General features: G+C 44.0%; 1 protein-coding gene across 7 annotated transcripts in view; it reads left to right on the top strand.

Annotated features, from left to right (window-relative positions):
• Positions 1-24,924, top strand: part of FBXW4 (F-box and WD repeat domain containing 4) — an 82,145-nt gene that overhangs the window by 4,622 nt on the left and 52,599 nt on the right. For 4 of the 7 annotated variants that reach the window (XR_004278895.1, XM_032313803.1, XM_032313802.1 and 1 more), the window contains exons 2-5: positions 14,928-15,023; positions 17,875-18,060; positions 18,512-18,644; positions 23,762-23,856. Coding sequence is in view for 6 of the 7 variants with exons in the window: in XM_032313803.1 (XP_032169694.1) it covers positions 14,928-15,023; positions 17,875-18,060; positions 18,512-18,644; positions 23,762-23,856 (510 nt within the window). In the remaining variant the exon portion in view is untranslated. Of the gene's footprint in view, positions 1-6,348; positions 7,597-7,776; positions 8,269-14,920; positions 15,024-17,874; positions 18,061-18,511; positions 18,645-23,761; positions 23,857-24,924 lie in introns of those variants that run through there. The other 3 variants (XM_032313808.1, XM_032313805.1, XM_032313806.1) reach the window with 3 other exon arrangements.

Raw genomic sequence — 24,924 nt, 5'->3', positions numbered from 1 at the left:
AAGTTTTCCCTGAAGAGTAGGGGGGAAGCTAACCTAGTTTGGTCTTCAAGAGCAAATGAGTGAAATTTAACCTCGTCGGTTTATAATGAAGGCTAGATGCAAGAAGTAGACAGTATGACATGTGGAAGAGCAGAGGTGCTATCTGTAAGTTCTAATACTGAAAATGAACAAGAGCAGAGAATACAGTATAGCTGTTTATATAATCTAAGAGTATTTAAAAGATACTTTGGTCAGTCTCATGTTAATTCCTCCCAAATTAAGTCCTGTGTGTTTTCAAACTTGAATTTTATTTTAGCTATCCTTTGCGCAATAGCTGGTACGCCCTTGCATTTACTTGTGGTAGATTTGCCTAGAATTAACAATGGGTGTTTAGGAAGTAAGGCTCTGAGGGGTTTGCCCTGGCATGTACATTCATTCCTCAGCCAGGGTCTTGCAGACTTGGAGCTCTTTGAGGCTGGGGAACAGGGTATCTATTTCAGTGATGATTAACGTCCAAAGTGGTCAGATGGATACAGATAAGCAGAGTGTGTTTGTTTGTTTTAAAATGATTGCACCTAAGAGCATTTTTGGGGTCTAGAAAGCATAAAGTTTCCTTTCCTAACTCTGACCTGGAGAAGGCGTTGCTGCCTGGTTACATTTAAGGTCTGAACAGTGATTTTCAGAAAACAATTAGCAACTTAAAATAGCTTAGGCTTTCTCCTTTGCCTTCCTGCCTTACCTAGGAAGGGGAGTCACTTAACTTGTTCTGTAGTTGATTGAAAATTTCATAGTTGCATGTATTTCTCTTTAGCCTTTCTGGAAAGGCTTTATTTTTAATCATTTTGTGAGTTAATAAAAGCTGAGTTCAGTCCACAGGCTTAAAATAAATAAAACAATACACCTGTGGAAGCAGGAAACGGTCTAGTGCAGTTAGTACCTCCCAGTGCATACTGGAAGAAAAGAAGAAGCCTTTTCTTCCAAGACCATGTCAGAATATAGCGCTGCTTATATCCTTTCCAGTCTTCCAAAACTTGAGTGGTAGGGGATGAATTTCCTAACATTCAAGGCGAAAACATGGAGGAAACCCAGAGTCTTCACAGTCTGTAAAATGAGCAGCTCCTGTTGGGACGAGATCTCTGAAAATATTTCATTGCCCCATACTTTGAATTCTCTGTGCCTAGCACCTTCCCTTCAGGTAAAGATTGTGAGCTGCTGAAATCAAAATGACAGTGAAGTTACTGAGGAACCATACAGATTTTAAAAAAATTATTCTTGAGACAATAGGGAAGAATTATCTTTGTGTGACAATGTAACCTTAACTCTGGGTTGACCCTAGCGCTGGGTTCATCTCTGGTTCTGGAATAGGAAGTATTTAGGTAGACTCTTCTTAAGGCCAGTAAATGTTGAAAATTTAAGATGAGATCAGCTGTTTGAAAAAGTGAGGACAGAGTCAAGTTTTGAATTTTCTGGAAAATTGGCATACGCCTCTGATCTACAGAAACAGATTTTGGCTCAGCTCCAGAATTTATCTCAGGTGAGTTAACCATCAGACAAGATTGAGAATCCAAAGATTTGGTTTCTTTCTCTTTCTTTCTTTCTTTCTTTCTTTCTTTCTTTCTTTCTTTCTTTCTTTCTTTCTTTCTATCTTTCTTCCTTCCTTTCTTTCTTTCTTTCTTTCTTTTTGTTTAAGATTTTATTTATTTATTTGACAGAGAGCACAAGCAGGGGGAGTGGCAGGTGGAGGGAGAGGGGAAGCAGGCTCTCTGGCTGAGCAGGAAGCCCGACACGGGGCTCAATCCTAGGACCCTAGGATCATGACCTGAGCCGAAGGTAGACGCTTAACCGACTAAGCCACCCAGGAGCCCCAGATTTGGTTTACTGAGGAAAGTCCTTTCTATTCAGCAGTCTTGCTCAGATTTGAACAGAATTCAGATGGAAATCCAGTTATAGTCAGTGGAAATGAGGCGGTTGTGCTAATTAAGAGTATGTTTGTGAATCCCAAATCATGTGAGTGCTTGAACTGATCTAAAGCCTAGGATGAGACTATCTGCAGAAAGAATTTATCTCTTGTTAGAGGGTTAGGTGCCTTGTCTCAGCTCTGAGTCAGTTCTCCATTAGACCCAAACCATCTTCATTGCCCTCCCTAGAAGTCTGGGCCACCCAATGGGCCCTGGGCTGCCCCTCTTTAGCCCACAATTAATTGCCAGTACATTCTTTCTTCTTCTCCTTCTTTTTGGTATTTGACATAAGCTCAAATTGCTGAGAAAGGTGACAACTGTGAAATGAGGACAGGGCTTAGAGACACCTTAAAAAATACACGCAAGGGCCACTAAATGACAAGAGCAGACCGCCAGGCTCTTTCAAAACATCGCCACGTCTGTTGACTTTCCATTCCTTGTCTGCAGCACAAAATTGGAGGTCAAAGAATCATAGGAGGTAGAGATGGAAAAGACATTTGGGGTCAGCCAGTTCATCCCTCCACCTTCTTCTGCCCCTGATTCCGAATCATTCCTTACATTATATTTTCTCCCTCAGCTCTTGTACAGTTTTCACGGTCTTCACTCAACCCCGGCTGTCACCTTTGGGGAATGATGCTGGAGGCTCCATCCAGTTTCTCCTCAGCAGAGAGAGATATCGCCTCTGCTCCCAGTTGACATTCATGAACTTCTTTGTTGGTGGTCTCAGCTGAGAGGCTGAAGAGTAGGGGGAGTCTCTCCCCTGCCTGGTGATGGGGCTTTTCTACCAGAACCGAAGCGCATTTAGTGTCTGGTGAAAGGGAGAGGGCTGGGGTATAGTGTAGTTAGTCATTGCTGAATTTGTTCCTAGACTTTTGCTTTTCAAGGCTTTTGACCCGAAAGGAGGGATGTGTGTGTGTGTACAAGGCATGTGGTTTTGGGGAGGTGGACAGAGACAAGGCGATTATACTGACGAGGAGTTTGGTAAAAATCCAAACTTGGAAGTTGGTGGGTTAAGCAAACAAATAAAAGATACTAGTAGAGGACTGTTTCAAGAAATGCATGTTAGCAAAGACATGGAGTGGGGGCTTAACGATACACGGCGTTCAGCTTACGGTCAAGTTGAGAAGATCAGATGGGTGGAGGCAAATGTTTTGAACTAGGGGATGCTGTCGTTTTGGGGGTCTCTCCTTGCTTTAAGAAAGTAGGGAAAGACAAGTCTTATGTTCACTGGCTGCCTGGTTGGGCAGGGGGAATGGTCCTTTTTAGAGGCAGCTTTGGAAGTTTACCCCCAGCTCCCCATTTTGTTCCAGCAGCTGTTGGGAGCACTCCGGAGGGGGTATTGTGTTTCTTCTGGTAACTCTGCCAAGAATGAGAGGAAATCCACAATCTGTGGGCTTTTTGGGGGGAACGGGGATGGGGTGGCAGGTGATGGGACAGGGAAATTAAATTGTTTTATAGTAAATATGTTGAGATACTTTTCCTGGAAAGCTCTTTCACGAGCAGGAAAGCTCTTTCATGAGCAGGAATGATATTTCCCTTGCTCATGAGCTTGTAATGGGTTCTTTCTCTGCAGAGAAGGGGAAATAGTCTTCTTCCAGTACATCTTTTTCTTTCTTTCCTGTAGTTCCAGCTTTGACCTCCCATGCTTCTCGGTGGGGTGGGGGGAGGCAGTTAAGAAAGTCCATATTGAAAAGGTGAGTCAAGATTCAGATACTGGTGCTGCTGTTTGAGCCCAAGAGGGGCCGAGTCTCTTTAGAAGTGAGTTACTAAAGAAGAACCTCTCATTTATCCAGTACCTTGGCTGCAGTTTGACTTTATCATACTGGCCTCGAAACTGGAGATGTAAAAACTTTCTGGGTGGTGTCTGGTTCATGTTCTTTCCATCCCTTCATCCAGGTTGGAAGGACACCAGGGATTTTGAAGCCTGGCTACTTGGGCTGAGAACCTGTTTTAGTGATTAATATGGAACACAGTTGCAAGATTAAAAACAATAAAAAACAACCCTGAGAAGCAGAGCAGTGTAATTATTCCTTACATTTCAGATGGGGAGCCCAGGGAAAAGTCATTTTTAAGGTATGAGAATAAAGTCCACTTGTGAAGCTGCTAGTGCCTAATTCATGACTCACTGAGAGGATGGCCTGTTCACAAAAAAATAGTAGCATCTTTCTTGCTGTTGTTTGTGCTCAGAAACTGCTAGATCAGCCTTTCTGAAAGTTGTACTGTGGGATTCTTGAAAAAACTTACTCTGTGATCAAATGAGTATGGGAAATGCTGTGCTCTGTATTGCTTCTCCTAGAGGTTCACAATGCCTGTTGGTAAATGAAAGACACTGAGACGTCCTGCAGTCAAGAGACCTGTTTAATTTTGTTTCAGCCAGCATTGTCTAAAAAGAGTTTGACCATACATTTTTTCCCATTGCTTAATATCTCTTTTTTTTTAAGATTTTATTTATTTATTTGACAGAGATAGCTCACAAGTAGGCAGAGAGGCAGGCGGGGTGGGGGGGAAGCAGGCTCCCCACTGAGCAGAGAGCCCTATGTGGGGCTCGATCCCAGGACCCTGAGATCATGACCTGAGCTGAAGGCAGAGGCTTTAACCCACTGAGCCACCCAGGTGCCCCAATATCTCTTAACATCTTGGAGAACATACACAGTTAAGTGCCTTGCAAATACAGAACTTGACCGATAGTAGGAGGAAATGAAGGTGAGTGTGAACACAGTCCTAAATCCTATATTCAGGGTTATGAATTGAGGTTATGCCTAGAGCTTCTGAAACTTCTTTGGACAGCTTTGACATGTGGTACCACATTAAGGTAACTTATCTGCTCAAGTTCCTTCCCTCAAGTTTCTGTAGCATAAGAATTTGGAGGCTTTGGTTGAATTCCTAAAGATGTGGTGTATTATACATTTTTATGAAGGGACTTTGAAGCTAGAAGGTAGTGTGTCTGGGCTCCTGAAAAGCTACAAGTATTGTTGAAAGTGTGACTTGCCAAAGGGAGGACTTAAGTGGTTCCTAAACAGTAGCTATCAAAATACCTGTTATGATAGGCCCAGGGTCCTCCCATTTTGTGTCTAAGACATACTTTTATATGGTGTTAGAATTTTTTGGTAGTACATGAAAGGTTTAAAAGGTTAAGTTCTTTGAAAAAACCAAGTTTTAGGGGCGCCTGGGTGGCTCAGTGGGTTGAGCCACTGCCTTCGGCTCAGGTCATGGTCTCAGGGTCCTGGGATCGAGTCCCACATCGGGCTCTCTGCTCAGCGGGGAGCCTGCTTCCCTCTCTCTCTCTCTCTCTCTGCCAGCCTCTCTACCTACCTGTGATCTCTGTCAAATAAATAAATAAAATCTTTAAAAAAAAAAAAAAACAAGTTTTAGAAAGTTGAAAACCTGTATATTTATTTATTCACCATCTGGTATGTTCCTGTTTGAGTAGAACTGTTTACTGCCTTGATCTTGTTCTCTTATATCCATTCATATACCTTCCTCCAGACACATTATCTTTATTTTATTTGCAGCAAATCGGGCCAGGGGCCACATTGTGGCTCAGTGGTTTGTCTGAAATCTTCATGAAAGTGGGTGGATCTCGAGTTGAATGAAAGTCAATTCTAGAAATTGTTTAAAGTGTAATGGCACAATTGTTCGGGGTTTCTGGTGTACCACTGCTCTGCCGCATGCCCGTTGGGATGTACTTTTAGAAGTACTAAGAGGCTAAGACTTTATCCTGTGGAATTTAGGACTGGATTGGACAAACAAGGCATAAAGCCGCAGAAAGTTAACAGTGCCTCAGTTTGTGGTACGTTCAGTCCAGGGGTTCACATGAGAGGGAGAGGACTGTTTGCAGGACTTAGGAAAGTAGAGGTGGAAGCTGGATCGTGCAGAATGGGTGAATTTGACTAGTGCCCAGAACAGAGAAGCAAGCGTTTGTCTGGGACAGGCTAGGCTGGTGCTGACAATTCAGGAGAAGATACAGGGTAGGAATGAATGTAGAAGAGATGGGCTTGGCCAGAGTTTGCTTGTGTGCTGTGGGACCACAGGAGGTACGGTCGGATGAGCAAGGTGAGACCTTGCAGGGGACAGGTGGGTCCGCTGCCTCATCTTGTACATGGTCCTCTCATCACGGTGGGGAACAGTCTCACTTCACCCTGGCTGTTCGGGCTGTGTCCCTGTTTCCTGGCCAGAAGGGTAAGCAGTTTAACACAATATAATGATTACTCGTTGATTAAAAAAAAAAATCTTATTTGGGGTGCCTGGGTGCCTCAGTCTGTTGAGTGTCTGACTCTTGATTTCAGCTCAGGTCACTTTCTCCTGGTGGCGGGATTGAGCCCCATGTCCGGCTCTGTCCTGAGTGTGGTGCCTGCTTAGGATTCTCTCTTCCTCTCTCCTTCTCTGCCCCTTCCTCCTCTTGTGCTTGTTCTCTCCCTCTTGATCTCAAACAACCAACCAAATAAATAAATAAAAATTTTAAAAAATTTTAATTATAGGCCTCAGCTGCTGAGGCCATTGGAGGATTTAATCCAGTGCAAGTGTAAATGAAGAGTGAGGAGTGTCCTGTCTTGGGCTGGTTAAATACTTGTGCACTGCCTGCTGCGCCAGGCCCTTGCCTGCCTGAGTCTTTTAACCTGGGTGTTAGCATTTTAAAGGGACCCCTCAGGAGTTCTGGCCATTGAGTGACTACCTCCTTCCCAGATGGGAACTGTTGGCCAGACTGTGACTAGTCAACGTTTGTACCACCAAAGTACTCTATTTTGTGGTTTAAAAAGAATAAAATTAACTACATTAAAAAAAAAATACTTGTACATTAGAGCCGAATTCTTAGTACTGGTAGAAGGTAGGGTAGGCACAGGCAATACAAGGGACAATCTTTCTGGAAAGCAGGATCAAATAAATCAAGAGGCAAGGTTAAAATTCCAAGCCATGAGCACTGTCCTGAGTAGTCCCGTCTCCCCTCCTTAGCCCCAGGCGCCCTGAGGTGGCCTTGTTCTCCGTTTGTGGACAGGCTCCCCACCTTTGCCAGCGTTCTGGAATCAGCAGGGACTGAGGCTTATGGAAGTCATGCCAGTCATGCAGGGCGGTGGCCTCCACGGCATCCAGGGGAGCCGAACTGCAGGATGGAGCAGGGAGGAAAACTGAGTTGGGATCCAGGAGTCTCAGACCTCCCTGAGATACCTGTGTTTCCGTTCCTTCAGCACAAGGCATTTTTATTCAGACTAGGTTTATTTATTTGCTTTGAGTTTGCCGGGTGAGGGAGGAGATGTGAAATGAAAGGGAACTCTAGATAACTGCCTAGATTAATTTCTGTCCCTCTGGACTCGCTTGTTGCCAAGATTTTAAGGGGCCCCATAGCTTACCACGGGGGCATGTTGTGTTGTTTTTGTTTAAAATAGGTCTTGCGCCCAGGAATGCAGTCAGACTGTAATGGTGACTAAGAGCCGGAAAGCGGAGAGGGAGGGGGCCCGAGTGGAAAATGAGCCTGAGGCAAGAGAAGGTGGGCTGGGAAAATGGGAGTTCCAGCAGGCCCACAGGCTGGTTAGAGATTCTAACCCCGCATTAACAGCCCTGTGAGAGGTTTATTTACAGGGCACTAATCATTTTCGGGGGGAGCACCCCCACTTTAAACCAGCAAGTGTGTTGGAGAAACAGCCAACCGGAGAGCATTTCAAAGGTGGGAACAAGGGTCCTTATTGAATTCCAAGGGGCACCTGCTCCTGTCTTCTTAGGCACGTCTGCTGCCTTGTTCTACCAGCCCCTTTGACCGGACTGTGACAGGTCCCAAGTGGGGAGGGAGGAGAGGATGGGTACCTGTTTTCAGAGAAAGATTGTTTTATTCCTTCTGGTTTTTCAGGTGCTGAAGCCATAGGATTTCACCACCAGCTAGGGAAACTAACCATCAAGGATGATGAAGTGGACAAAAGGGATGAAAAAGCTGAGTTGTTAAGCTGCTTTGAACAAAGTGGCACTATTTCTCAAGTCAGAGCCAAAGGGAGTGGCTTGACAAAGTTGAAATTTGATTTGAAGGGCCAGAGCCAAGTGTCGTGAGGATGGTGTAGGTTGTGGGAGAGGACGCCTGCACCTGCTGTTTGGCAGCAGCTTTTTAAGTTCAACTTTGAAAGTTTGTTGCTAGGGTGATCAGGCCCTTAGGGCAGTGCTTTGACCCTTAGTAAAGTGTCAGCAAATGGCAGTTAAGTGATCAGAGAGATGAGAGAAGTGTTATCCTTCACCCAGTTCAGGAAATACATTGATCCTAACCCCCTTGCTTCCTTCCTGCTGTGATCCAGAATATTCAATTTTTGGTTTCATCTCTACCTCTTAACTTGGACCTAACTCCAGACGAAAGGTGAGCTACAGAGGATGTCTTCTTTTATAACCTGGGAGGGATTTGCAGAGAAGATTTGACAGGGAGTCTGATCTTTCTCATTAAGAGTTTAATTCTTTGGTCCATCCTGTTAACTGTCCTTTGCTCTGCTTAGTTCTCTGATCACGAGGCTTGCTCTCTAGCATTGTGAAACCAGGGACCGCATTCACCCAGTGATAAATTCACTAACATATTTTAGCTTTAATGTGTGTACACTCAAATCCTTATCATTCACCCTGAAAGAGGACTACTGTTTGACATTGGAACAGTTTTTAATAATTGTAATTAATTAGTTAGGGGAAAAATAAATGGTTATTGGATCAGCTTCAGGGATGACACTATTAATTGGTATTAACTACTACCTGTATTTATATTTATGTAAAAAGAATGGACGTTTTCTGTACTTACACGGTACTTTGTTTTAGTTGTCATTTTAAAAAACCATGATTGTGAGAAATACTGTCCTCATTTCTTGGGGGAAGGTATTGGCTGTTAGAGAAGTGAGTTCACCAGAATGCTATAATTAATAAGAGGTTGAACTGGGATTCAGATCCTAGTTTCCTAAGTGTGCATTCTGGGCTTTTCCCACAACTTCATTGATTCTACTATTTAGTTAAAGGTAAATTGAGAGATCTAATGATCAACACTTATGTGAGAGAGATCTGTATAAATATGTAAGAACTAGAAACTCACTTGCAAAGCACCATTTATTTACCTCTTCTGGTGTGTTTACGGAGGCGTAATTTTATGTAGCGTATCTTCACCTCTATCTTTATAAATTGAATTTCATTTTAAAATTACCATCGCTCGCTATGGTCCTTTCCAAAATGTTTGGCAGTTCCCACATCTGTCATTTCCAGTGGCAGGATATCCATTGCATGAGTATACTGTTCTCCCCCACAGACAAACATCTGGGCCACTTGCAGGTTTTAGCTCAAATATATAGCCGCAACTATAAATATCTTTGTAAAAATATATTTTTTTCTTTTGCATTATTTCTTGGTGATTTAGTGCCGAAAATGGGAATGCTGGGTCAGAAGCTGTCATTTAACAGTTCTCCTAGACAGAATTCCTTCCTGAAGGGCTGTACCAGTGTGCTACCCGCCATGTATAACCAAACCCAAAACTTTCATCAAACCAAAGCCAACTTCCTTTTTTTCCCCCACCTAATAATAGATGTGAGGTGGCACTGTAATAATTTTTTTTTTTTTTAATTTTATTTATTTATTTGTCAGAGAGAGAGTGAGTGAGAGCGAGCACAGGCAGACAGAGTGGAAGGAAGAGTCAGAGGGAGAAGCAGGCTCCCTGCGGAGCAAGGAGCCCGATGTGGGACTCGATCCCAGGACGCTGGGATCATGACCTGAGCCGAAGGCAGCTGCTTAACCAACTGAGCCACCCAGGCGTCCCTGTAATAATTGTTTTAATATGCATGTCTGTATTAATGTTGTGGGATGTTTCCTCAGTGTCTTTTCTGTGGACACAGTGGGACTGTTCTTATCTGCTGTTAGTTATGGATGAGAGGGCATTGGAGACTGGGTATTATTCTGGTAGATTTCTGTCAGTCCCTTAAAAGTTTTAGAGATAAAACTTGTACCTATAGTATTGTTAATTTTTCCCTGTATATACTCTGTTGTTTTCATTTTAATCTCCTGTTTTTCTTCTGTGCAGCATTTAACATTTAAACGCTTTAAAATCTTCTAGTTAAAAAAATATTTTAAGGGGCACCTGGGTGGCTCAGTCAAGCATCTGCCTTCGGCTCAGGTTATGATCTCAGGGTCCCGGGATCAAGCCCCACATAGGGGCTCCCTGCTCAGCTGGGAATTAGCTTCTCACTCTGCGCCTACCCCTGCTCATGCTCTCACTCCCTCTCTCTCTAATAAAGTCTTTAAAATTTTTTTTAAAATTCACTTTCATTTCAGGGGGATTTATTAAATTGGGTTATGAGATATAATGTAAATCAGTTTTTTTCTCCATTGATAATCCAGTTTGGTCACCAGCATTATTTTATTTTTTAAAGGCATTATTATTATTTTAATGAGTGTTTTCTTCTTTACCAAAATACTACAGTGTAGAAAAATTGGAAAATACAGAAAAACACAAAGAAAATAACACACAAAGATGACTATCCTCCACAGTAAACTATTTTATTTTTTTAATTGTTCATTTTATAAATAATTTATAGTGTCATACCAGTATATTGGTCTGACCATTCCTTCACTGTCCTATAGCATCCCCAGTAAGTGAGGGGAAATGGGACCCAGTTTACTAATATATTTTATTTGATTTTTAAAAAGATTTTATTTATTTATTTGACAGAGAGAGAGATTACAAGTAGGCAGAGAGGCAGGCAGAGAGAGAGGGGGAAGCTGGCTCCCCGCTGAGCAGAGAGCCCGATGGAGGGCTTGATTCCAGGACCCTAAATCATGACCTGAGCCAAAGGCAGAGGCTTAACCCACTGAGCCACCCAGGTGCCCCTGCTAGTTTACTGTTTTAGAGTATTTACTTGCCATGTTCTTTCTAGGCATGTATATTCCTCTTCCCTCCCTTCTTTCTTATAAACTTGGGAACATGTTACATAAAAATCCAACAACACTAATGAAGTAGTGATTTTTTCCCTTACTTTAAAATTTTACTTTGTTTGTTATATATTAAGTTCATATCAGTTTGGGTGCTTTCTGGCTTTCTCTCTTTTTTTTTTTTTTTTAAAGATTTTATTTATTTATTTGACAGAGAGAAATCACAAGTAGATGGAGAGGCAGGCAGAGAGGGAGAGAGGGAAGCAGGCTCTCTGCAGCAGAGAGCCCGATGTGGGACTCGATCCCAGGACTCTGAGATCATGACCTGAGCCGAAGGCAGCGGCTTAACCCACTGAGCCACCCAGGTGTCCATGGCTTTCTCTTTTTAAATTGAAGAATCAGCTAGTTTGTTTATTGGTTATTTCCAAGGTCTTCTAATTGGATAAAATACAGGAAGTATAATTGTGAACTATCTAAATATAATTGTTAATTATCAACAAACACTTTTTTAAAAAGATTTTATTTATTTATTTGACAGACAGAGATCACAAGTGGGCAGAGAGGCAGGGAGAGAGAGAGAGGAGGAAGAAGGCTCCCTGCTGAGCAGAGAGCCCGATGCAGGGCTCGATCCCAGGACCCTGGGATCATGACCCGAGCCGAAGGCAGAGGCTTTAACCCACTGAGCCACCCACGTGCCCCAACAAACACTTATTGATACTTATTGATATTGGGTAAATGAAAACACTTATTGATATTGGGTAAATGAAAAACAGTTCCTGGTTCATCATAAACACCATACTAAATGTTAAATAAATTATCTTTGGAATTATGATCCAGAGAGATTATAGAACATTCTACATCATCTTAAAAATAGTGTTCAGTTGGGTTAACTAAACTCTACTCACTATGTTGAAAGATTTTCCATAGTAAGGTTGAAATAAAAATATATTTTGGGGGCGCCTGGCTGGCTTAGTCAGTAGAGCATATGATCCTTGATCTCAGGGGTTGTGAGTTCAAGCCCCAGATCAGGCATGGAGCCTACTAAAAAAACAACAACCCTATTTTGGGTTGATCTCTTCTAGCCAGAAAAATATAATAAGAAACCCTTTCCTGAACATTCACTCTCTTTAAAGTGTTTCAAAAGATTGATGTGAAGTCATGGATATGTAAACATTTTTTAAGTGTCCACATGGGCAAAATGCTATAAAAAGAATAATAAATTGGAACAAAATTGACAATATAGATTATATTAAGAGCCTTTACAAACTCCCAAGAAAAAGACCAAAGTCCTCATAGGAACAGGGACAAAGGGTATGAACAAGCATTTCCCAGAAGGAATGCTAATGGCTTTCAAACATATAACCAGATACTCAGTCTTACCCATAATTAGAAAAAATACTATACACATTTAAGCAACAGGAAGGAAACTTTTGAAAAAAGATTTTTATTTATTTGAGAGACAGAGAGTGTGAGTTGAGGGAAGGGCAGAGGGAGACAGTCTTCAAGCAGATTGCCCACAGAGCGCAGAGCCTCACGCAGGTTTCGATCCCATGACCCTGAGCTCATGACCCGAGCTGAAATCAAGAGTTGGATGCTTAACTGACTGAGCCACCCAGGTGCCCCCAAAACCATCTTTTCTAATCTGCATTTGTTATAATCTTGAAAGCAGGACCTGACTGCTGCCTTTTAGCAAATGGTAGTAAATGTGAAGGTATAGCAGAGGTGGGAAGAAATGCAAGTCTCTCTCTTCTTTTCTCAATAGACATGGTAGTTATCACTCTGTGTTCCAAGCAGTGTGCCTTTATTGTCCAATAGAGTGGGCAAGGAAACACAGGGGAGCTATGGGGCCTAAAACGAAGTTTTCAAATTCTTGCTCATGATTTCAAAATTCTGTCTGAAGGTGCATTTTCAGAGGGGCTTTGGGCCCTTCTCCCTATCCCCTGCCACTCCAACGCAGTCATAAATTATGCCATTCCTGTTGCTCTTACTGTGCTAACTTTCCTCACCCAGATGATACTATTGACACATTTTCTTAAATGAAAAATTTTAAACAGAAAAGTTGAATGAAATGTACCATGAACACTCATATACCCACAACCTAGATTCTGTAGTTAACATTTCACTGTATTTGCTTTATCATGCATTTCAGTGAGTTGTAGAGGTCAGACGCTTCACCTGTAAATGCTTCAGCGTGTATGCATATACCTGGTATATATTAGTTTATGGACCTTTTCATTTATCAAAAGTTTATATACAGTGAAATGCTCAAATCTTAGGTGTATCATTGGGTGCATTTTTTTTTCATTTGATGCATTTTTGACAAGTGTGTCCGTACCTGTGTAACCCAAATCCCCTTAAGCTTTAGATATAGAATGTTATTCCAGAAAGTTTCTGTATATTCCTTCCCAGTCAATCCCTTTCCCAGTGACAGGATTCCCAGCGGTAATCACCGTTCTGATTCTTCCATTATAGATTAGTTCCCCTCCTTACACTTCACATGAACAGAATCATACAACATGAACTCTTTTGTGTAATGTTTCTTTCATTCAGCAGGACTTTTTTTTTTTTTAAAGATTTTTAAATTTATTTGTTTGACAGATAGAGATCACAGGTAGAGAGAGAGAGAGAGGGAGAGAGAGAAGAGAAAGCAGGCTCCCTGCTGAGCAGAGAGCCCGATGTGAGGCTCGATCCCAGGACCCTGGGACCATGACCTGAGCTGAAGGCAGAGGCTTTAACCCACTGAGCCACCCAGGCGCCCCAGCAGGACGTTTTTGAGATTCGCCCACATTACTGTGTGTATCAGTAATTTTTTCCTCCTTATTGCCGAGTAGCATTCTGTCAGGTGAATATATACCACAGGGTGTTTGCCCATTCTCCTCTTGTTGGCTGCCTGGGCTGTTTTCAACTTCTGGCTGATATGACTAAAGTTCCAATGAACATTCTTGTGCAAGTCTTTTTGTGGACATATGCTTTCTCTTGGGTAATTGCTAGGTCATAGAGTAGGTATGTGTTTAGATTTATAATCTAAATTTATTATTATTAGATTTATAATAAACTGCCAGACTTTTTTCCAAAATGGCTGTACCATTTTGCTTTCCCACCAAGGTTATAGCAGAGTTCCTTCCTGGCCTTCAAAAATAAAATTTATTCATATATATATATATATGTGTGTGTGTGTGTGTGTGTGTGTGTGTGTATGTATGTATACAACTGTGTGTGTACACGTTATACACATGCAATTACATATATAAAATTACATATATACATATATAAATATGTATAATATGTACATATATGTATATATACAATTATACACATATATTTATAATTTCTTCATATTTTCTGGACATTAGCCATTGGTCAGATATACGTTTTGTGACTATTTTCCCCCAGACTGTGGTGTATATTAAAGTATATTAATGTATATTTTTGGTGAGCAAAAATTTAAAATTTTGATAATGTCTCATTTATTAGACTTTTCTTTCATGCTATTGCTTTCTGTGTCTTAAGAGACCTTTTTTTTTTTTTTAAAGATTTTATTTATTTATTTGACAGTAGATGGAGAGGCAGGCAGAGAGAGAGAGAGAGAGGGAAGCAGGCTCCCCGCTGAGCAGAGAGCCCAATGCGGGACTCGATCCCAGGACCCCGAGATCATGACCTGAGCCGAAGGCAGCGGCTTAACCCACCGAGCCACCCAGGCGCCCCTTAAGAGCTTAGCCCCCAAGTTGCAGAGATATTTTGACATATTTTCTTCTATTAAACTTACAGTTTTAGGTGTTACATTTAAATTCATTTTCAATAAATTTTCTGTTTGGTTTGAGGTAGGAGTCAGAATTCGTGTTTTTCCTTAGGGATAGCCAGTGGTTCCAGTTCTCTGTTATCCTTTCTCTGTTAGATTGCTTTGGCATTGCTGTAGACTCTGTAATGGACAGACTGTTGTCCTTGGCTTTCTTGGTTATCCTAGGGCGGGGAGAGAAAGTGATTCCTTTCTTGTGTCCTAACCCCATCACTTATATCTAGACGTATTCTAGATAGTCCTCTGAGTTCTGACTCATACGCCTATAGAATTTTCTGTGGTTGGCGATGAGTTGTCATGACTAGGTTATCTGTTCTGTCTGAAAACAGGATGGCCAGTGTCCCGGTGAAGGAACGGGTGAAGGTGTCTCAGAACTGGAGGTTGGGGCGCTGCCGAGAGGGGATTCTGCTGAAGTGGAGATGCAGGTAAAGTAGCCTCTTACCTCTTTTAAAGCTACCTGCGATAGAAAAGCCTGCTGGAAAGTAAAAAGTCTGGTCCTAGCTAGAGTGGAAATGTGTCTCTCTTGAGTGGTGTGGCCCTGGCAATCCTTTAAACATCATGAACGGGGCGTCAGAGGGACAACTTTCTTCTTCTTTTTCTTTTTTACATTCTTAAAAATTACCAAAAAGTGCGCTTTATTTTAACAAATTCCGCATTTTTATGATTATAAAAATGACATGTGTATTGTAGAGATTTGAAAAAACAGAAAAATTTAAAGAAGAAAACAAAACTTCCATATAATGCGCCAACTCAGGGGTAACCGCTGTTTATGTATCTCATTGAAAGAAAGAAATGAAGCCAGCATTTCAGCCCATCTTGTTTTACACTTGTTTTGTTTAAATCAGCTCTGTGGACCCACACCTTCGCTTCCTTCATTCCGTTAGCCCTCGGCCCAACTTTATTACGAAGGCAAAATAGGACCTATGGGCTTGGCTCTAGATGTTATAGGAGGTAGAGCTCGAACTGTGAGGAAAGTTAGACAGTGGCTTTGGACTGCTAATACCACACATTTTATGCTTCACTGATACTGCATTATTTCATAGTTACCACTTGACTCCCTACCAAAAAAGGGCTCCTCATCGATTGGTTGGAATGGATAAGGAACATCGTGGTTCCTCATTGCAAGTTGACCTGCATTCAGGCTGCTTCCTTTGAGGACCCCTTCTCCCTTGCTGGTGTCCAGTTTCTGCTGCTTTCCTGGGTGGTGGGTGCTGTGAAGTGTGTGTGGGTCCTGGCACTCATGATGGTAAAGAAACTACTTGGGGGGAGAGAGATTTTTATGGTAAAAAACTTTATCCTGTGCTTCCCGCTTTTGCCTTTTAATACCAGAAAGTAGAGATTATTTCTCTATCAAGGTTTTGTCCCTGACGTCTTTTTTGGGGATGATTTCAAAGCAGTTTGGCAAATAAACACACAAAGCAGTTACCAGGCTGCCCCGGGATTCTCCACTGTTCGCCTGGCGTGAACCTGGTTTCTCGTCCTAGGCAAGTGGCTGTTTACCAGATGGCTCTAAACACATGCATTCCAGCCCCTTCTGCTTGCTCCGCACTTGAGTGTGCCACAGACCCGTGCAAGGGGCTGTTGAAGAAAGAAGCACATAATGAGTGAGAATATAGGCATCTCTACACACTCTTCACACGTCCTATATAATATATGCACATGCTTGTAAAAACCTCCTGAGCAGAAACTCAGCTACTACAAAGTCCAAGCTGCATTTAATGGCCCGTCAAGTCAATTTGCAGAACTTTTCCACATTCCCATGACGCTTGTATTAAGGAGTCTGGGGAAGAAACACAGCCCAGTTTGCTCAGACAGGTTTGGCAGTGGGAGATGGTGACTCTGTAAATGCGGATGAATCAGCTGTCCCTGTGCTTAGCTTGGGATCGGGTAGCTGCAGAACTCCTGCATAGAGTAGGACAGGCTGCTGGGAGGTCTGCCTTGGAAAGGGGCTTAGTCTCTACCAGAGAACCTCGGGTCTGGCAGAGTCGGCTTGCCTTTCCTTCTATCTTTTTTCTTTTTTCTTTTCTTTTCCTCTTTCCTCTTCTCTTCTCTTTTTCTTTCATTTTCTTTCTTTCTTTCTCTCTCTCTCCTCTCTCCCTCCTTCCTTCTCTCTGTCTCTCTCTCTTTTTTACCTCCTTCCCTCCCTTCCTCTCTTGCTTCCTTTCTTTTTCTTTCCTTCTTTTAAAATACTTTATTTATGTGTGCGTGTGTGAGTGTGTGTGTGTGAGGCAGAGAAGGAGAGAGAGAGAGAGAGACTGAGTGCGTGAGGGGGAGGAGCAGAGAGAGAGGGACAAGCAGACTCCACGCTGAGTGGAGCCTGTCTCAGGGCTTGATCTCAAGTCCCTGAGATCATGACCTGAGTTGAAATCAATTGGTTGCTTAACTGACTGAGTCATGCAGGCGCCCCTGGCAGAGACTTCTTTCTTAAGGCTCATTCTGTGCGGTGGGACTGGCCTTTGGCTTCTAACCTTTCTTCCTCCTGCCAGACTATAGAGGGAATCTTGAACTATTTGTGGATTTCTTTTATCAGCTGCCTAGGAGAGCTGACTATTACATCGGAGCCCCCAAACTGTAGTGGACTGCTGCGCAGCCATGTTTTCCCATTGCCCCACTTACCCTCTAATACAGAAACACAGCTATCCCCTGGGCGGACCTGGATAGCTAACCACTGCATTAGCATCCTTTCCTAAATGGCTTTATTCCTTTCACTTATGAATGGCCCCTTTGCTATAGCGGGATAGGGAATGGGGCTTCTTGGGGCTCACTCTTCTCTTTTCTCCATCTGCTGTGTTGGGGGAAGAAGTAAGAAGTATGTGTGGGAGTCTTGGAACCTCGAAACTTACCGCTTAACACTTCAAATCGGGGACGATGCAGAATGAAAGAAAATCACTTCATCTGGGTGGAAGGTTTCTTTTTTAACCCTCTCCACAGCCCAGTCATTGAATTCGCCATACTCTGCCTACCCCCAAGAAGTCTATGCTGCCAGTAATTTGAGTCTTAAGCATTCTCTAATTCAGAGTGATATTTAATTGATCTCTTAGTTCTGACTTTCTTTTAGAAAGTCCAAAGAAGATTAGGTTACCATAAAGCTCAATCTCTCTGGTTTTCTGAGGGTGGCCTAGGGGTACGTAATTTTACAGGAGAGGAGGGAGGTGAAGGCTTAGCTGTGCAGGTTGTCCTTGCCAAGGTGGGCATCAGTCAGCCTCTCCAAAGATTGGAGTCGAGTTTTCATGCTGTATCTTGATAATTCTTAAATTGTGTTTTACGTCTTTGCAGTCAGATGCCCTGGATGCAGCTAGAAGGTGATTCTCTGTACATATCCCAGGCTAATTTCATCCTGGCCTATCAGTTCCGCCCAGATGGTGCCAGTTTGAACCGTCGGCCCCTGGGAGTCTTTGCTGGTCATGATGAGGACGTTTGCCACTTCGTGCTGGCCAACTCGCATATTATCAGTGCGGGAGGGTAAGTGCTGCAGGCTTCTCCTTCTCCTTCTTCCTTAGCATTCTTCAGGGGACTTCGGCTTGTCTGCCTCTGATTTTCTCTCTCAACTCCAAAGAGGTGAGGAAGGAGACCATAAGAAGAGGGAGTGTTTTTTTCCCCCATTTGTAGCAGAGAGGTTTACCAAAGGCATTTAATAGGGTTAGCTGGAGAGGGAAAACAGGAAGAGCCTTTAATGAAAAGTGAAGCTGGTTTTGATACTCTCATGGGAGAGATTTGTTTTATCTCTCAGCTCTGCTCAGCTCCAAGTGTACTGAAGTAGAGGTGTCTCAGAGCTCAGTGCCTTGTTGAGCTGAATTGCTTAAAACAGCAAATTTGGACATCACTGGAGACTCTGGCTGCTTCTGTAGCCTTGTTCTCTTCCGACAGAGAGAGTAATTGGCTATCGGAGGTGGGCTCCCTATTTCTCTCCTAGAGATGGGAAGATTGGTGTTCATAAGATTCATAGCACCTTCACTGTCAAGTACTCGGCTCATGAACAGGAGGTGAACTGTGTGGATTGCAGAGGGGGCATCATCGTGAGTGGCTCCAGGGACAGAACGGCCAAGGTGAGTGGTCTCCCCCTTACGTAGGGTTATTCCCGCCTGTCTATAGGGAGTAGGGTGGGAGAGGGTGGATAGGGCCTTGAGTCTTGGGATTGGCTGAGGGCATTGGGTGGGGGTAGTGGGGGACGACACGATAAAGGACTCACTTATGTGCCTCTGGCATGCAGGTTACCATGCCAGGCTCTGTCCCTGCCAGCTGGCCTGAGAAAGGAGTGGACAGTGGCTGGGAAGCTTGCCACTCACTTGAAATGTGGCGTGAACTCAAAAACAGAGGGCCTGGCTAGCTTTTCCTCCCTGCGCTGAATTTCCTCAAGTTTGTGGGCTGAGTTCTGACCCCAATATTTTATTTTAAACTCTCCCTCCTTTTGCTTGCTCTCTGTTTAGGGAGGTTAATTTTTCACCACCTTGTTTATAAGCAATCAGGCTGATAATTAAAATGTGTTTTTACTGCTTCTCTGGAGAGCGAGGTGGTCAGCAAGCAGTAGAAAGACGAGGAGAGAAAGGCATTTTAGTGCGTCATTGCCAAACTGCCTGGTCTACGGTCAGTCATCTGCCAACGTGGAACAGAACGAGGCCGATAAGTAGTGTGACCCCTGCTTTAGGGACTCTGCTTCTCCAAGTTTGAGTCAAACAGGCCTCCACCCATGAGACAGAGAAGAACATCTTTCTCCCCCACTGTGTCCAGCGGCCCCAGGCTGGGCCTGCACATACCTGGTGTTTTGGGGCTGCTGTGGAAACTGCGCTGACAATTGAGTCGAGGTGCAGGACGCCTGACAGTATCATACTTGCCTGTTTCCCGGCATCTGGAGACTTCGTAGTGCCAATAGGAGCAAAAATGCTGCTCGTGTCAGCAAATGGGCCGCTAAGACACCTGGGGAGGGTCTCTGGAGAGGGAAGTTGCAGTTTTTACTCGTTAACTTTTCTGACGTCAGGTACCCTCTGGTGATTAGTCCTTCGTATAAAAATGCCACCAATTTATATAAAAAGAAGGACTATATATGGTCCTTTCACTTCTGAAAGTTTTTTCTTCCTTAGCTCATTTCTTCCTTACTTCCTTACCTTGTATTCTGTCAGAGACATGCACACCAGTACAGGAAGCCTGAGAAACACCTGGAAAAATCTTTTGAACCAATTTGGAAACTGAATTTCCTATTGCCTATTTCCTGTTTCCCTTACCCTGTACTTATTTCAGGTTTCTGACTGGTCACCGTCATTGTACTATTCCTTCCAAAGAGACTGGTCCTAACTTGCTCTACTCCTCAGAAATCAATTTGCACAGAAATCTTTTTGGCATGTGTGACCTAAAAATATTCCCATTGCCTTCTGGCATCTTCCTGTTACGGCTTCAAGTCTCCCCTGACCCCTCTTTTCAGTGACATGTCTTTCTTCTGTCCTCTTCTCTGGGGTCTGACACCAAGAGCAATGAAAAGTAAGCTTTATGACCAAAGGTAGCAATCCAGCGGGATGGACTGCTTGTAGTCAAAGGGTAGTAATCCTAATATTTGGGATGTTGGGTTAGTTTCATGTTTTTTTTTTTTTTTTTAATTTTGAAAAGATTTTATCTATTTATTTGACAGAGACACAGCAAGAGAGGGAACACAGCAGAGGGAGAGGGAGAGGGAGAAATAGGCCCCCCGTGGAGCCGGAGGCCCGATGTGGGGCTCCATCCTGGGACCCTGGGATCATGACGTAAGCTGAAGGCAGATGCTTAACAACTGAGCCACCCAGCCGCCCCTAGTATGTTTTAAGTACTGCCTCAACCCTGTTTGGTAGATTCAGTTTGTTTTTAGCATTAAAGTAGGTACTTTCTAATTTTAAAATTGTCACCACAGTTCATCCTTTTCCTGTTGAGGATTTCTTTTAAGTCAGTGACAGAATTTCCCCCTTGTGTCCTGGTTCTTCAACTCCAAAAAGCTGGCCTGCTGTTATGGGGTTCCCCAGTGATCTCCGGACCGCCCATCTTTGCAGATTTCTGGATGCTGTGTCTGCTCCCTCTCTGTTGCTGTCTTTGCTTCTAGCTGCCTTCATCTTCCTGACCTGTTTTTACATTACCCATTGCTAGTCTTTTATAACCAGCCCTTCATTCTTTTTGGTGGTTTCTGCAGTCCCATAGCTGCTTCTGTAGGCTTCTGATACATGCCAGTCTTCATGAGAACTTAGTCATGTTTGCCTGTAAACATCTATAGCCTGTTTGTTTCCCCAAATACATACTGTGTTTTAGGAAAGAAGTTTGTTTTTATTGGGGTGAAAGGAACTAAAACATTTTCTTTGTAAGACTTCTGAGTTAGGGACTGCTTAGAGAGCCTTCTTCCTCCTCCCCCCTGCCACTTTCAAACTTATCGTGACTTAGTGTGGGTTGCCTCTCGGGGGTTTACGGAGGCCAGCTCCATCCTGAGATGTGATAGGAATGTAGGAATGTTCTCAGTGGGCCTGGGCTGGTTCTGACCATTCTTTCCTTGTCTCCTTTAGTTCTCTATTTTTCCATTCATTCCTAAAAGTACCTACTATATGCAAGTTGTAGTGCACAAGGCACTGGGGCTCGTCAAAGGTGAGGAAGAGATGGCCTCTCTTCTGGAGGCAAGCAGAGACGTGCCTGCAGTGGTGCAGAAGCTGATGAGAAGTGGCCAGGACTATGAAGTGTGAGGCCCTAGGGAGAGAGCCAGAAAGAAAGAGGGTGGAGAGATCACATCTGGCTTGAAAGGGGAGATTTTATGAAGGAATAAACATTTGAACTTGTTGGGTTTTTTTCTTCTTTTAGTTATTTTTCAATGCAGAGGTTTGCTTATTTATGTACAAGTAACCAGACACGATGCTGAGCACTTGACAATTGTTCATTTTCACCTTTTCTCCTTTAGGAGAATTGTTTCTTCACATAATTATGCTCATAGTATATTTTGCATGCTCCATTACCCTACTGTAGCTACTTTATGTTACAAGGTTTCCTATTATTATTACATATTATTTGTGCCTTCTTTAATGGCTTAATGAGTAATAAGACCCACCATTACTGAATGCTGGATACCTGCCAGATGCTGACTTACTGTGTTTGGTGCTTTACGCATTTCTTGACTTTTCTGAAGCCCTCAAAAGATAGGTATTATTTCGCATTGTACACATGAGGAAACTGAGGCTAAGGAGTCCTGAAACATCCCTAGATCAGAGCTAATAAGTAACAACTGGGTGCAGACACATGTGTCTGATTCCAAAGCCCATGCCTGCTCTTCCTGCAACTGTAGGCTGCTGGGAATATTTTTATCGCACAGGTTTCTCTTCATTTTAGGATCGTTATCTTCAGGTAGGGTCTCAGCCATAGAATGACTGGGTGTGAGGCTTTGGTCGTTTTAAGGGTCTTGATGCCTGTCTTTGACTGCTTTTCTGAAAGGACTGTATAAATGTCCACTTCTGCTGAGTTCTGTCTTTTCCAGGGGTGGGTTTGTTTTGGATTTGACCACTGAGAGTAAGGTGTGATCAGCATATTGTTGTCAACTCCCTTCCCTTGGGCGTCATGACATTCGGGTTTCTGGTGGCTGGTGTGCTGCTGCTCCTGCGACCAGGGGCCTCCTGGCCACTTCCTTAACATCGTGCTCAGCATTGGCAGCAAGCTTCCCGAGCCACTCCTGGAGACCAGGAACCTTGTCCTGTGGTTTGCACCATGGAATCCACCAGCCCCTTTCTTGGGGGGCACTGGTGACTTCAGGACTGGAGTTGGCCCCAGAGATTGTGTAATCAGAGGCCTTAGTGTCTCCCCACCCTCCCACATGCCTCCTAAGGAGTTGGCTTTTGAGGAGAGGCAAACCTCTCGTTTGGACTGGGACTGTGTGAGAGAAGACATTAAAAGTGCATCTTGTTACAGGCAAAGTGGCCTGGCTGTAGATCCTGAGTAAGCCAGAATCATGGCACTCCAGGAAGGTTGTAGTATTACCTTTGTTTTCTGTCTGTCCTTGTTCAGGATCTTCTTGTTAAGTTTATTTTCTTTTCCGTAAGTTGGAAGGAACTCACACCCTCCTCCCCCCGGTCATGCATACACAAAATCTTAAAACACTTTCTCCTTTTATAGGGAAGACATGTCATGTGACCCTAAGAAAACCAGACCATCCCCGCTCTGTCACCTGCCCCTTAAACTCAAGGAATGTCTCTAGAAAGTTCTTCCATCTAAGGTCCTGACTGGCTTTTGTGTGTTCCCCTTATAGCCCCGCAGGGACCTTGAGAGGTCAGTGATCCATCTTGCAGCCTCAGGGTCCCTCCTTGGCCGCTGTCTGGGACAGCCCTGTACATCCTTCCTTTCTGTTTGGTTAGAGGCTTATTTCCCCGAGTGTGTCATCTGGAGTTGGGTAAGGTGAGGGGGGCCTTGTGCTTAATGGGAGATTTCTAAATGCACTGGCCGCTGAGGGCTCCCTGAGTGTTGATTAGAGCTAAGCCCCGAGTGGCTGCTAATGTACATTCCTGACTGATAGGGACCAGATAACGTGCTCCAAGCAATATTTTTAACCTGTAGGAGATATGGGAGCTTAAAAGAGCTAAGCTTTTCTGCTACTTTTGGTGACACTAGGTGCTAAATTCCCTGCTGACACGAATAGCACTGGATCCTGGGCATTATCAACAAACAAACAACGACACGCCACCTTCGTGCTTTGAAGCCTCTCTACTTCTTCCCTTCGTTCCTTCCCTTGTGTCTTTCTTTTTACTCCTCTTTCCTTGCTGTCTTTGTTCCCCCACACTGGGCCTTGATGGTCCTCCTCCCTACCTCCCAAAGGAAAATCTGGGTGAGAGAGAGGAAAAAGGAAACCCCACAAACACAAGGAGGTTACTAAGAGAGGTGTGGCCACCTGTTCACCCTGCTGAGTCAGGTCTCAGTTGAAGAGTGTGGACTTCTGATTCCCGGGTATAGAATTGGGTGGTGCAGAAAGGGCTCTCAGGTGGACGTTAAGGAGGGCGGTCCGTACGGGAGTCAGGTCTCAGGTCGGTGAGCCAGAGGCTGGGACGGCTCCTCTGCTCCTCCGAGCTCAGCATTTGCAGGACAGAAAGGACTTTCCATTCCCCTCCCCTGCCTCCCTGGGACACTCATCCCACATCTCAACCCCAGGCAGTGCCAACGAGAGCATCTCCTCTCCTGTTTCCAGGTATGGCCTTTGGCCTCGGGTCGGCTGGGGCAGTGCTTACACACCATCCAGACTGAAGACCGAGTCTGGTCCATCGCTATCAGCCCAGTACTAAGGTAAGGGAGATGTTTTGGGGTATGGTTTTGTCCTGTGTAATAATGCTTTATTTTCTGAGATCGGGCAGGCTTGGCAGTCTTCCCCCTGTATATTGTAGGCTGCTTTGAGCTTGTCTTCTGGAGATTTTGAAAATCCTCCAGAGGCTTGAGTCTGTGGCTCCTTTCATATATGCATGGGGTGGAGACAGCATTCCAGAGGTAACTTCCTAGGCATCTACCCCGGAAATATGAGGGAAAAGGTACCATTAAAATGTAACCGAGGCCAGCTGTTCCAAGAGTGTCCCTTCTGGAGCATATACCCTCTGGGGCTACTTCCAAAGCAGAGGCCTGTTAGCTCCCCTGGGAAGTTACTGCACCAGCCAGCCTGCTATCACAACCTACATCTGGTTTGTTCCCCTTGGAAAATGTCTTCTGGAGTATCCCTTACAGAGCTGAGTCATCAGGACAGGTGTGAGGCCCATGTCCAATTGGGCCCTCATCCAAAGGCAGGTCTGTGGGATAGAGTGATAATTGTGGCAGAAGTGCTAAATTTTTTTTTAAAGACTTTTTTTTAAAAAAAGATTTTATTTATTTATTTGACAGACAGAGATCACAAGTAGACAGAGAGGCAGGCAGAGAGAGAGGAGGAAGCAGGCTCCCCGCCAAGCAGAGAGCCCGATGTGGGGCTTGATCCCAGGACACTGAAATCATGACCTGAGCCGAAGGCAGAGGCTTAACCCGCTGAGCCACCCAAACGCCCCAGAAGTGCTAAATTTTTGATGGTAGCTTTACTTTACTCTTTGGCCTCTTTCCTCTAGCTTTACCAGTAAACAAGTGAGCTTTACATCCTGACTTCTGCTTTCTAGGCTTTCTTGAACCAAGGCTGAGCCTCTCTCCTCCCCAGGAGGTTACATGGACTCTCCTGCTGCACCTGCTCTGCCAGAGTGTTTGTTCTTCTGGGGTCTTCCCTCACTACCTTTGGCCCTCACTCCTCACCTCAGTGATCGGTGGGAAAGCTGTAGGGCAGCCACCCTCCAACAGGGGGTTTAAGTCAGTTGCTAGTTTTACGAGAGAGTTGATTTCCACCAC

The sequence above is a fragment of the Mustela erminea genome, chromosome 14 (assembly GCF_009829155.1).
Source record: "Mustela erminea isolate mMusErm1 chromosome 14, mMusErm1.Pri, whole genome shotgun sequence".
NCBI classification, from domain to species: Eukaryota; Metazoa; Chordata; class Mammalia; order Carnivora; family Mustelidae; genus Mustela; species Mustela erminea.
This window is presented reverse-complemented; position numbering and strand designations above follow the sequence as displayed.